Here is a 12,978-nt window from a genome sequence, read left to right as displayed (position 1 = left end):
GATTCCCTTGGATCCTCTTGAATCGGCTATTGACTACTGACTGCCAGAGACATCATGCAGGGGTCTTGTTTGCCTATTTGATGAGAATCGTATCAAAGTCGAGGAGGAAGACATTGCCATATGAAGGAGTATGTCTAAAATCAGGCTTGGACAAATGTCTCAAGGTGGGTCTGTCCCTCATTTCCTTCTCAGGGAGGCAGTTGTCAAATGTTCGAGACAAAGTCCTGCTATCGCCCAAGATACATAACCTTCAAGGAGAGTGCTCAAGTTCAAGTTGGCTACACGAGTTGTCCCAGTTGTCTGTTTGGACCTGTCTCCATGAGGACAGTGAGAAATATCTTCCACCAAAGACAGAGGTTTCCAGATGTCAGGTAAAATGACAGAGTGGGTGGTACCTGGCGCAAGAATGGTACAAATAGGCTTCATGACTTGTCTCTATGGCAATGCTGAGTTGGTCTTCAAAAGTATAGCAAGTTGGAACATCTACCAAAGGCGGAGGGTCCCGAGATTCAGGTTAAACCTGTCATCCAGAGTGTAGTGAAGTAAAAGCTTATGTTGAATCATCCCCATCAGTTTTCCGCCTTCAGGGTGTCTCAAAAGATAGTAGGTTGTTCTTTAGCAAGGACAGTGTACTGGATGAAGACCTCCCCATTCAGGGAAGAAATTTCTTCTGAGAAGGAAAGATTCTCCCTTTCAAAGAAACTAACACAATCACTTAATATCACCATTTAAAAAAATCATATTTATTTCACATATTTACAATAAATACATTCACAGCATAAAATGTTTCTAAACAAAGCAGACATATTTTCAAAGTGATGGTGAATGCAAGACTTGGAGGGGCTTGCTCCTCTTGTATTATCTTCCTCCCATCTGGAGTGAAACATTTTCTGAGAGAAAAAAAACAACATTTCTCCACATGCAAACTGCAATATCTACATGTACCTTGATGTACAAATTTACTGATTCACATTGTCTATTATCAAGTTATCATTGTGCCAGGGCCCCAGCCTGCATCTCTGTGACAGGCTTCCTTTAAGTTTGGCTGAAGGAACTGATGACCACTTGTCACAGCAGATTAGAGGGCAGTCATAGTTGGCTATGTATTAGTCAGCTTGAGAAGACAGGCTTGCAGCTCATTGCCCTTTTCTGATTGGAGCGACTATGAAATCTTATGATCAAAACCTGCCACCAGATGCAGATTCTGATTCACTAGATTAGAAGCCATTATTACATGGCTGTCTAGATTGATATTGCAAAGTCTATAAAAAGTTCCGGATCTTCTCAATAAAAACATGGATTATACGTGACCCAGTGAGCTTTTGTCTGATTCCTGGCCTTCTCATGAGATGTGAACAGAGACTTGTAGGCCTTGCTTTTACTCGGATCTTCCTGAACAGTCTTGAACTTTGAATTCCCACTGTTCCTGACTACTGATGCTCCGCTGGCAAGCTTGCTTCCCTTGGCTAACTTGGATGCGGTCCCATTTGTTCCGACTGATTTCATCGAGCCGTTATCAAGTTTCTTGCTCGTAGATGGTTCATCACTCATCTTCTGGACCTTTATGGATGGGCCATCTGTGAAGAGGAAAATAATGTAGGTATGAACATTTGTAACTATACATTGTGGACGACCAATCAACATTGATATGAAACCTAAACTAATTGGTAGAGAGAAATACTGGCTGGACCATCGCTCAGTAACCAAAGGAATAAAGTTACATGAGGACTATTTAAACAAATATGTGCAAGGTTGATTTATGCAATATATGGGTACAGTGAAGCCAATACTGATGTTGCTGACACCTGGTCGCCAGGTAGCATCAGCAAGCTTTCATTATGTACATATCATAGTGGAATAACCCACATGTAGCAATGCTGAAGCATGCAGATGTCACATGAACAGAAAGGAGGTGACACAGTTTTGGCTTCACATGCAACTTGACATATTCTTGTGCTATCAGGGACTGTGAGGTAGGGTACATTTTAAAGTAAGCGTGTTGGTTAAGTTTTGTTGAACTTCTAGTTCTAACGTTAGCAGGTTAAGGGTTGACCATAGGTACCACCAATTCAAGCTAGAACTTGAAATCTTATAGCAATTAGAACTCCTGCAAAATGAAGTGAATTCTAATCTATAAACGGGTGGGAACCTGTTCTCTGGAAAGCAAAGAACTGACTCCCGTCCTTGAAATTGGCATCGAATATATTTTGAAAGAGTTCGCATTGCTTTAGGATTTTAAGTTCTAGCAAAATGCTCCCAGTGCTTATGGTCAACACTGTCGTCACTGTAAGCCATCTTTCCATTAACCAGAGTTATCTAATGCACCAACATCCCACCTACTCTCATAATCATTCAGTCATGCCAGCATGTCGGGGACAGCTGCTACGAGGCCTTATGCAGAGTAGGACTTGACTATCATTGGGACAATGCTGGGCCCTCATCATTGATAACAGGGCAAGCTTGAAGCTTTTAATAACTACCGGTAGTAGGTGAGGTACATTATGCAGATTTCAAAAGAGTGGTGTTGGGGGGGGGGGGGGGGGGGCGGCTAGGATGTTACCAAGTCATGAACAAACTTGCTGACCTGCAGATCCTAAAGCTTCTTCAGCTTTTCTTGTCTGTCCTTTCTTGGCTTTCTGTAATTTGAATCATACCAAATATTGATAACAACAAAAAGTGATTTGAAATTGTTGGGCAGTCCAAAAAGGGTAACAGTATCCGAAATGCAGTACTTTGAATGAAGGAAGTATATTTTAATTGTTGACCCTCAGAATGAACTTCATCACATGAGCAGCTGGTTAAGCCATTAATCTAGTCTGACCTGCATGTGAACATCTGACAAACTTCAGTAAATTCAGGCATAGAATGTAGCCTGCTGGTGCCCAAGCACATACTGTTAATGCACATCGTGAAATAAGATAGGGGCGGCAGAATTTTTGGCTGACGAGTTAATACTTCACAGAGGTTACCTTGGCATGTCCTGTGGACAAGGTCAGATTTCTAAATATTTGTTATGGTTGTGTTCTGGTTGAAGCTTGAACCGATTCATTTAAACTCACCTTCTGTAATTTAGCTTTGAGTCGGCGCTCATCCATCGCCGTCCTCTGAGTTTCCATTTCTTCTTCTGTACCATTCAGGATGATAGCGGGATCTTCATCACTGCATGGCATACCACACTGCAAGGAAAATAATACTTCATCTATAAAGTACATTTAGACAGAGGCATATTGTGACACTTTTAAGTTAGTGGTTCTTTACAAATTGGCTTTGTATGTAAGTTCACAAGACAGTTCAGCATCTGAAATATATCTGGGAGGTGACCAATATTCTTGTATTGGAATTAAAGCCCTAAATTCTAATTGACTTAATCTATAACGTGGCATGGATACAATATACAGGCTTTCACTGGTACTGTAATCAAAGGGTCTCCTGAGAATTAAAAGCTTTCACAGCCCACAACAATACATCAGAGGAATCATTTAGATGAAGATCTTGTGAATACAATGAAATCGATTATACACACAGTCAGCTCATCAATGAATAATTTATGCTTTTTGTTGTTGAATGCTGGACTGAAAAGCTAACTCATTCATAATGGTCAGGCATTGTTGGGAGATTAAATCAGCCCTTCCGAACCAGCTGTATCAGTTTCCAGGTCGCCTATGATGCTTTCTATGCAAGCTTACATTATTAATCATTATTATTCCTGCACCACTAAAAAATTCATATCTTGAATTGAAATTAATTGGAAGCGGGCACTAGGCAGTATGTGAATGGGAATGTGAATGAACTGGAACACCCCCAGAATTTTAGTTATTATTGCTACCCACCATGGGATGATGATCTGTCTGTTTGAAAGTTACGTCTTATTGAATATCATATCAATAAGATACTGTAACTATCAATTAGATAAAACAACGCCTACAACCATGATTGTGACACATCAACATGCAGTTTGAACATATTGTGAAATTATTCCGTTATCTCAATTTGAAAAAACCTCACAGCTGAACCAGGTCAAGGATAGGTAAGAAGCATCGAATATCCCATCATGTTAAAACACGCTAAATTGAATGGCACTGGATTGTTGAGCATGAAGGATAATGTATTGTATGTACACAGTCGTGAAGCACAGACAACAAACTTATATGCAAAAACAGACCACAATTTTCATGCATTTTAGGATTGAGAGTATTAAAATTAGCCATTGACTGAACTGAAGTTTTGAAGTTAAATCACAATTTAATGGTTTTTGCTTCCGATTTTTACACACCACTATCATACCCAGACAATAATACATTTATGATATTTCTTTTAAAGCCGGTTTCTGTAGTCTCTACACTTTATACAACAGTAATGTGTCCATTGATGTTATATTATTCCACATTATCCATCAAGTTCCTAGACCAACAATGAATAATTAACTAAAATTCCTAAAGAACTTATGCAAGGCATGAAAATCCTGTGACCGGTTTCTCATTAATTATTTCTCCTCATACCTCAGGGAGGTTTTATATATGAAATAAGCACCAGAGTTTAACAGTATTCCCATACCACTTCTGTCACTTGTAATAGGATGTCCGTGTCAGTTTACGAAAAGAGAAGTGACTTAATGATATATAAAATAGTGATCATGTTTTGTGACTTAACTGGAAACAGGTGAGTTCAAAAGTCTTTGACTTGAGTCCCATGCAAAGGGAACCCCTTTTTACATTCATTAACATATTTGCTGCGGAAGCCAATTTTGACCTGTGCCTATGCGGATATAATGGACTGCAGTGCTTACTTTTTTCTTGACGGGCAAAGAAATTTTAAAGTGTCACTTTCTATAGTATTTGGATCAAACTGGCATTGTCACGTGATGGGGACATGTGACATGACGTGCCATTTTCACGTCGTCTGCAGCGAAAGGGTTAACTTTTAGTAGTGGTGCATGTACAAGTATGAAAAGAGGGGATTTCTGAACATTTGGAAAATCATCGCCTAATTAGATGAAAATGACCTTTATACTTTTTAAGGCTTCCATGTATCATAAGACAATGTTGTATATTCAGTTTTCTTAATAGTTTTTCGTCAATTTTTCATTAACTGCGCACATGAAATGTTGTTTGCCCTCATGAATAAGTTGTATTAATCTTCAATATTGAATATGTAGCAGCACTGTTTGCAATAATCTCTCTATTGCACATAGCAGTTGCCTTATTTCCATCCTCTGATTTATTCCAGGAGCACTCTAAAAATACAATCAAATCCTATTGTAGGTTGCAGCAAGCGTTAATACCTGAACATGCTGGAGACACAAGCTGCTTATCCTTAAATGAATACATTCATTTCTGATTTCCATATTGAATAAAAAATATGCAAAGCACATTTATGCAATATTGCCAACTTGGATGAGTCTGAGAGTGAGAAGGTAGGATTGGTGGCTAGATTACTTGAACAGAAGGTTACCGGAAAAGAACCCTCCTTAACTTCATGGAGAGGTCACTTTACATCGGTGTCTAAGGAATTGGCAAGTTATTCAGCTTTTTACTTGTCTTTGCAGATAAAAAGAACCATCTGGGAAACAGTCTGTAGCAAGTGAACAAAAACAAGGACAGGAAGGACAACATGTTGGCAGCAGTAAGACAACGTCGCATCCTAGCCGTGATGGGACTGGTCACGATAGTCTACCTTGTCCTGTTACGGCGGCAATACCTCCTCGATGGTTTACAGTCAAATGGAACAAAACACATCACAAAGAGGCTGGAAACTCATTACGTTAGTTTGAATACGATTGCATTACGTGACAATAAACATTACCAACCAAAATGTCTGTTGCTGCTCAATGGAACGCAGGATGAGGTGAACAAAACGCGAGATTTGTTGCAAAAAGATATCGGGAGGCCGTTGCCGAATTCATATTTTATTCAGGAGGCCAAAGATTGTGGCTCGTTTAAATGGAAATATGGTTACAATAACCCATACCATAAAGAACCGTTGAATATTTCAGTGGCCTATATTTTAAATGTATGGAATTCAGCACATCAATTTGAAACGTTATTTCATGCCATTTATAATGAGAATAACATCTATTGCGTGCACATTGATCAGGGTGCCCTCGATTCTTTAAAAGAAGCCATCAAGGCGATTGTGAATTGTTTCCCGGGTAGTGCTTTCCTGGCTACGAAAATGGAAATGCAAATCAAAAATCATCATTCTGAGCTTCTCAGCGAGATTAATTGCATGACCGATCTTCTCAAACATGACAACAGGTGGAAGTATGTTATCAATTTAGAGGAGGACAGCTTCCCTTTAAAAAGTAATAAGGAGATAGAGAACTTTTTGACTCTTCTCAAGGATAGGAATGATATGCCTGGGAAACGGATGGATTCTGAGGAATTGAAAGACAGGTATCGCTACATACATGAAGTTATCAAATCAGAAAATGGTGTCACAACATTGGAGCAGAAGACAGACCTAAGGGAGAAACCGCCACTGAAGACAGACATCATGTATGGATTTCCATACTACGTTGCCACAAGGCATTTCACTGAATTCATCTTCCAAGACTATTTTGCTCAGATATTTCTCAAGTGGCTGAATCAGACTTACAGTCCCAGGGAGATGTACTGGGCCACGATGAATCACCTGCATTCAACGCCAGGCAGCAGTATTGACAGATCTCTTGTTTCCATGGCGCACGTCATGAAACCAGAGTATCTTGATGATGAACAGCCCATTGAGAAGTGTGAAGGGAAGTATGTTAATAACCTGTGTGTGTTTGGGGTGGGCGATTTGGCCTGGTTGTTGAAGAGGAAGGAACTGTTTGCCAGACGTGTTGACTTGCACTTTGACCATGTTGTCATCGACTGCCTTGAAAAGTTACTGCCACGAGGAAGCCTTGCTAACACATAACATTAGGCCTAGTGTAAACCCCAAATTACCAAGGCCATTAACCCTTTTGATGCGGAAGAGTTTATTTGCATATTTAACAACGTGGAGATAAGAATTTTAGAAGTCTAGTCATTGTTTGGATACAGTGCCGCCTCTACACAGCATGTTAGTGGCAATATTGATATTTGGCAGTAATCATGCTTCTCCTCCTTTAAGATTCATCAACATGTCAAATCAAAACCAATTGCATTATCTTCAGTTTTGCAATTAATGCATTTATGAATGAGTGGACACAAGTGCAATTAAAACACATTTACAACAATAAAGAGTGAAATTTACATAGCTTTTCTCAGAGTTCGTTATTTTCCACACTGATTGCAATGACTGATGAATACGATTACATTTTTAGCTGACAACAACTTGTTTCCTTCCGTAAACAAGAAGCACCAATGGTAAACTGATCAAGAAGCTATCGGAGATAGTTACATTGGTTCATCAAATTGAATAGACGAGGTTTTTTACCTGACCTAATTGGAGACCAAGCGCAGAAGGAAGAATTGCGTCCACTATCCAAACGCAAATTCTGGTATTCATGAAATTGCATTCCAGAACTGGTATGTTCAATTTGATGGACCAGTGTGATCATCTTCCAAGAACACAAGAAGTAGTCTTTCAAAGGTATGGCTGTGATATAAAATTTCAAATTACCTGCTGACATGTTTCTGTCTTCACTTCTTTCAAAGCCCTTTCAGAGAAAACACAGCCACACTTCCACAGGAACGAAAACCTGTAATGAAAATTTCAATGAGTATTTCATTTTGAAATGAATTCTGCACAAAAATGAATGGAAAGGCATGGCCGAAAGAGATCAAACAACAACTTTTGACAGTCTAATTAAAAGCATCTTGGCCCATAATTGTCCCAAATTAGAAACAGCAGTCACCAGTATGACAAACGTACCTATGCCTTCCATTCATCTCCAGGCCAGCGATTGGGCAGATGTATTTCACCAAAGCCTTCTCCGCATAACCAGCCTTGTGGTCCTCATCTTTGTAAGCTGGGTTGTCGGTCAACTGTAATACTTTCACATCCTGGATTTGAAGAATAGGATTCTAATACTGACAGACACACTTTGACAGGACACTTACACAACCAAAGGGAATTGGGCATGCTCAGCCAGAGAACGCAAAGAAAATCATTGGAAGTAAAAAAGCTTATCCGGTGGAGTGCACTACTCCTCTGTGGTCAACGTTAAAAACAACAAGCAACAGTATCAAAATTTGTCTTCAGGAGAAACAAGATCTTATCATTTTCAAAAGAAGGTCTTTTCACACAAGTCTTGAAACAGACAAATTACATGTATGATGAAATATGTTGCTTACTTTAAGTCCTCTGATGTGATCAAAACTGGCAGCACAATCAAACTTAGACTTGTCCAAAAGGAGTTCAATCACAACATCTTTGTTGTACAACCTGCATAAAAAGAATCAGATGAGTCACAGCATTCATTTATGTAATTTGCCAGTGATGAAGTAGTGGAACATTCTGAGATTTGTGCAAATCTTTCTGATTTACCACCATTACTATTGTATTGTATTAAAGAGATAGCAAAATTTGCTCACCTCCCTAACTCACAGGCAACAATTGGTCGACGAAGTGGCTCCTGGGAAATTGCACAGTTCTGCCATTTGTGGGCGAGGTCAGCAAACTTGTCTTTCTGAAAATAAGAACAGAAAATGACACACTATTCGGATATAGGCCTAAAACTAAGAAACAGTTATTTGTTTAGAATACAAAGATTAAGGCCATAGCCACATTTACAGGCATAGACTCTTCTTAAGTTGTAAGTTCAATGAAATTTACAATTGCTTCGTATGGTAGAATTTCACTTCCTGTGTTGACACAAAACCTGCTGGATTGGAAGTGAAGAGTTAGGGGAATGGCGAAAACAGGGTACAAAATATTTCGCAATTTTTCTGCGATAATTTGCTGATTTACCACACCTGTTCTGGTTTCTTCTTTAATCTGACCAGTTCATCTCGAGTAGGGATTGTCCCTCCATCACAACCCATCTTTTAAATATAACAATTATTACTGAGGAAGGAGATTTTGTGGAGTTTATTTGGTAGAAAATTAACAAAACAGATTTTGCGAAAATGTCTTATCAACAGCAGATGGAACAATGATTCATATTCCTAAAACAAGGTTGACAGAGTTCTCGTGTCTTTTTATACATCGAAAACAAATTCCCAACAAATTTTTGAATAAAATAGTTTTTCTTATTGTCAATTCAAGGAAGAAAATGCTGGATTTCAAAAAGCACTAATATATGTTATACCACAGATGTAACACTCCAGGGTCACTTCGATTTTGAGGATGGGTGGTGATAAAGCGCTCCAAGAAAGACGAAAAAGATACGAAAAGATTGGTTTTCTCGGTGAAGGACAGGTAAGATAGTAGACCTTAAGCTTTGTAGAGTCTACACATGAAATAAACCAAGCTATTCATTGCTATTTTAAAGGTTTGCCAGAAAGTGCGTACTACATCCCGACATCGCCACCACCAGTCGGAGCTGGCCATCCAGAATATACATGTAGATGTATGATCATGGGAGTACAGAGCCGAAGGGAATACAGAGCCGAAGAAGCAAACATCAACTCCGGATATCCTCAGGATGGCCGATTCATGCATACTGTACGGTTCTCGTACATCTTCATTAATACATTTTTCCTTTTCCAGTTTGCTACTGTTTACAAAGCCAAAGATACCCTCAACAATGACAGAATTGTAGCAGTGAAAAAGGTGAGAACAGAAAAGCTTGAGAAAGTACCAGTTAGCATGGTAGAATTGTTTGTTGAATCAGTAACAGCTGAAAGACTGTACAACTTTGATTGCAGAGGAGGGAAAGAGAATGATTTCATCAGGGTGACTGAGACTTCTAAAACACGATACATAATTACTTTTGAAAAAGACAAAACCTCAATCGCGCACTTGCGGTGATAGCCTCAACTTATGATTTTCTTCATTTTCAGATCAAAGTTGGCACAAGAGCGGAGGCAGCAGACGGCATCAACAGGACAGCTCTCCGAGAGATCAAACTCTTACAGGAAATAGCTCATCCGAACATCATTGGTGTGAGTATCCTCACAACCTTCACTGGGTTCAGGTGGAAAATCTGAATTGCTTTAAATGTACCTTATGTAAGGAGAACAACTGCAAAGGGATAATCATGATAAAAGGTAGTGTTCATGTTTATGCAAGTCTTAGTCTATGTAAAGTAAATTGTAAAATAACACTTGCACTTGTGCTGAGGGATCAGTTTAAATCATCTTATATTATATTTCAGCTGTTAGATGTATTTGGACACAGATCAAATGTCAGTTTAGTTTTTGATTTCATGGACACAGACCTAGAGGTGAGTATCACATTGTCTACTTTGTCTGACTTTCAACCTTTTCACTCTCAACCTGGTAATTGTATTCTGATTCTTCAAAGTATTAGAGATTTTCCTTTTGATGGAAAAGTTGTAATTAGACCTAAATCCTCATTATTTATTTGACAGGTCTAATTTCTTTTTGATTTTTTTCAGGTCATCATAAAAGATACCAATATCGTCCTGACTAATTCATATATCAAAAGTTACTTACTGCAGACATTTAAGGGATTGGAGTACCTCCATAAACACTGGATTTTGCATAGGGTAAATGGGATATTTTCAAAATTGATGGGTTTTTGGTCAGTTTTTCAAATCTCACTTCGTTGCACATCAAAAGGAGAAAATACCCTGTCCTTTTCAACTGTATGCCCTTTGCTGCTTCATTCATCCCAGGGCCAAAACCCGAAAGCCATCATCATTTGTCGTCAGTTGACAGGATGAAAAGAGGTAGAGAAATAGATATAAAAATGATGTATTTTCAACAAAATGTTCAGGCTAGCCCCCTGTTCCATTGCAGGATATGAAGCCAAATAACTTACTTCTCAACGAACATGGTGTCCTGAAGATAGGAGATTTTGGTCTCGCCAAGTATTATGCCTCGCCTAATAGAGTCTATACTCATCAAGTTGTGACAAGGTAAGAGAACACCAACTAAAAGTCCTTTGTGCTGTTGTGGCTGAAATTACAAATTGTACTGGAGACTTTATTTGTACTGGAGAATTTATTTCTCCTTCCAGGTGGTATCGTTGTCCCGAACTCCTTTTTGGTGCTAGAATGTATGGAACTGGTGTGGATGTGTGGGCAGCAGGATGTATTGCTGCAGAACTCTTACTAAGAGTGCCATTCCTCCCTGGAGAGACAGATCTGGACCAATTGAGTAGAATCTTTCAGGTGATGGGATCACCTGACGAGACGACTTGGCCGGTATGTTCATTTTCAGATTTGCAGAAAAGATGATTAGGAGAAGTTGGTCAGTGCGTACAAGTCACTCTGACCGTTGGAATTAATCAAGTTAAAACCTTGTGGAAAAAGTCTGGGTATTTTGTGGACAAACTCTGTTGCATGATGACCCACTTTATCAAAGAAATTTAGAATTTCCTGTGTCAACTTTTCCAATCAAAGACTTCCAAATGTTTTTCAGCACTTTTATGGAGCACAAATCTCCAAATAAACCTGAGATTATTATTTTGTGATTCCCTGTTTTCATGCAATGGTGTCCATTGCAGAACATGACCAAGCTACCTGACTACATCAAATTCAAAGAACAGTCGTCGCAACCCCTGGATCAGATATTTACTGCCGCTGGAAAAGATCTTATTGCATTTCTAGAGAGCATGTTGTGTTTAGATCCTATTAGAAGATGCACTGCCACTGAGGTAAGCTTCGTATCTAGTCTTCTTCTAAACTTGCCTGCACCAAAGCAGCATGGTTGCCACGTGACAGACGACCTTCCACTCTGCCACCACCAATATATCCAGGTTGAATCATATCCAATTTGAATCATACCCTAATGACACAAAGGTCCTTTCTTGACCGAAGCAACTTTGAAACTAACTTCACATCAACTTATCATTCACATTTAGACATCATGGTCAACTTGTTATAAGTTCTCCCCGCTGTTTTATTTCAGGCCTTGAAAATGCCGTACTTTGGCAATAAACCCCCACCAACCCCTGGTCACCTCCTCCCCAAACCATACAAAGCCCCTGAGCCACAACCACAGCCTGTTAGCCTCAAAAGAAAGTTGTTGGAGGAGTCGGATTCGGGTAAGTTGTATGACAGTGGACATGATGTACATGTTACATGTACTCCATCACTGATAGCTCTGAGCTGAAGCACTTTCTTGAAACAAGTGAAGCGCCTTTATGGGATATATATCACTGACGAATGCAGTTCTTTTCTGGAGAGATTATCAAATGAGTTCTAAATCATCTTATAGGTGTGAGCGATGCTTCACAGACTTTACTAAATAAACAAATTAGGACAGTTTGTTGAAACTATTTCAGAAGTTTCAGTTCAACTTCTTCTCTTTTCAGCTTGTGCAAAGAAACTGATGTTTTGAGCAGTTTGCGTGAAAGTGAGAGCATTCAGCATCTTGGACTGTGATCTGAACATTTGACTGCCAGAAACTTGATCAACATTGTTTTGGGAGAGTTTGAGACTTCACGTACTGGGGTGATTGTATGATTAAATAATGCTAATTCAAAGACAATAAATGTACTATTTATTTCTGTAATATTGATATTTTGTGCCTTGTTCATTGGTTAGAGTAAGACAGTAGGTCCTAGTGTACTGTTTCAACAACCAGTTTGACAAAAGGCTGGGAAGTCATGAATCCATTGTCATAACTGGAAAATCCTGCCGACTGGAGTTTATCCAAGGGCTAGCTCATCCTTTACGATAAGACGTCCAATGACATTCAAAGGGACAGATCATCTCCAAGGCCCATTTGTCACTGGACAATCCGCCCAATGACTATGCACTCAAGAACATGACATTTCAGAGGACAGTACTTTCATACATGCATAGTTGCACATGGTCTCGATATAGACACCAGTCAACCACTTTATCTGGCCCACCATGTTCTCGCCAGTCTTCTCCCTTGAATCTTGGAAAACAGTTACCCCTGGCTTAGTAAAGGATTGCCTCCTGGGTCCAGATAGCAA

At 39.3% G+C, this 12,978-nt stretch overlaps 3 protein-coding genes across 7 annotated transcripts; 2 read left to right on the top strand and 1 right to left on the bottom strand.

Moving 5' to 3' along the window:
• Positions 1 to 719: 719 nt before the first annotated feature.
• Positions 720 to 9,042, bottom strand: LOC135486134 (replication termination factor 2-like). Its single transcript, XM_064768673.1, has 8 exons — positions 8,880 to 9,042; positions 8,499 to 8,593; positions 8,259 to 8,349; positions 7,837 to 7,967; positions 7,585 to 7,663; positions 3,060 to 3,176; positions 2,585 to 2,636; positions 720 to 1,577 (listed from the first exon to the last, which is right to left on the bottom strand). The coding sequence occupies exons 1-8, from the start codon at positions 8,946 to 8,948 to the stop codon at positions 1,285 to 1,287; spliced, it is 927 nt and encodes a 308-aa protein (XP_064624743.1). The 5' UTR covers positions 8,949 to 9,042; the 3' UTR covers positions 720 to 1,284.
• LOC135486132 (N-acetyllactosaminide beta-1,6-N-acetylglucosaminyl-transferase-like) lies at positions 1,876 to 7,479 on the top strand. 5 transcript variants are annotated; one of them, XM_064768666.1, is made up of 2 exons: positions 1,876 to 1,973; positions 5,546 to 7,479. In XM_064768666.1, exon 2 carries the CDS (start codon positions 5,611 to 5,613, stop codon positions 6,895 to 6,897), a length of 1,287 nt encoding a protein of 428 aa, XP_064624736.1. In that variant the 5' UTR covers positions 1,876 to 1,973; positions 5,546 to 5,610; the 3' UTR covers positions 6,898 to 7,479. The 5 variants fall into 5 exon arrangements, with proteins under 5 accessions (XP_064624736.1, XP_064624741.1, XP_064624739.1 ...); XM_064768671.1 differs by having other exon boundaries at positions 1,943 to 1,990; XM_064768669.1 differs by lacking the exon at positions 1,876 to 1,973 and adding an exon at positions 2,205 to 2,489.
• Positions 9,043 to 9,203: 161 nt separating the features above from the next.
• On the top strand, positions 9,204 to 12,525 carry LOC135486133 (cyclin-dependent kinase 7-like). Its single transcript, XM_064768672.1, has 10 exons — positions 9,204 to 9,324; positions 9,616 to 9,678; positions 9,909 to 10,010; positions 10,223 to 10,291; positions 10,466 to 10,576; positions 10,830 to 10,948; positions 11,050 to 11,236; positions 11,539 to 11,688; positions 11,943 to 12,078; positions 12,349 to 12,525. Exons 1-10 carry the CDS (start codon positions 9,253 to 9,255, stop codon positions 12,372 to 12,374), a joined length of 1,035 nt encoding a protein of 344 aa, XP_064624742.1. The 5' UTR covers positions 9,204 to 9,252; the 3' UTR covers positions 12,375 to 12,525.
• The last annotated feature ends 453 nt before the right edge of the window (positions 12,526 to 12,978 follow it).

The sequence above is a fragment of the Lineus longissimus genome, chromosome 4 (assembly GCF_910592395.1).
Source record: "Lineus longissimus chromosome 4, tnLinLong1.2, whole genome shotgun sequence".
NCBI classification, from domain to species: Eukaryota; Metazoa; Nemertea; class Pilidiophora; order Heteronemertea; family Lineidae; genus Lineus; species Lineus longissimus.
The sequence above is the reverse complement of the archived record's forward strand: the minus strand, read 5'-3'. Positions and strand labels throughout refer to the sequence as shown.

What these genes read in the sequence shown, in the direction of transcription:
- LOC135486133 (XM_064768672.1), top strand. Translation starts at nt 9,253, where the DNA reads ATGGGTGGTGATAAAGCGCTCCAAGAAAGACGAAAAAGATACGAAAAG. An exon ending in GAATTGTAGCAGTGAAAAAG is followed by an intron (nt 9,679 to 9,908) that starts GTGAGAACAGAA and finishes CTTCATTTTCAG; the next exon opens with ATCAAAGTTGGCACAAGAGC. An exon ending in AACACTGGATTTTGCATAGG is followed by an intron (nt 10,577 to 10,829) that starts GTAAATGGGATA and finishes GTTCCATTGCAG; the next exon opens with GATATGAAGCCAAATAACTT.
- LOC135486134 (XM_064768673.1), bottom strand. Translation starts at nt 8,948, where the DNA reads ATGGGTTGTGATGGAGGGACAATCCCTACTCGAGATGAACTGGTCAGA. An exon ending in AGACAGAAACATGTCAGCAG is followed by an intron (nt 3,177 to 7,584) that starts GTAATTTGAAAT and finishes TTTTCCTTGCAG; the next exon opens with TGTGGTATGCCATGCAGTGA. An exon ending in TCAAAGCTAAATTACAGAAG is followed by an intron (nt 2,637 to 3,059) that starts GTGAGTTTAAAT and finishes TTCAAATTACAG; the next exon opens with AAAGCCAAGAAAGGACAGAC.
- LOC135486132 (XM_064768666.1), top strand. Translation starts at nt 5,611, where the DNA reads ATGTTGGCAGCAGTAAGACAACGTCGCATCCTAGCCGTGATGGGACTG.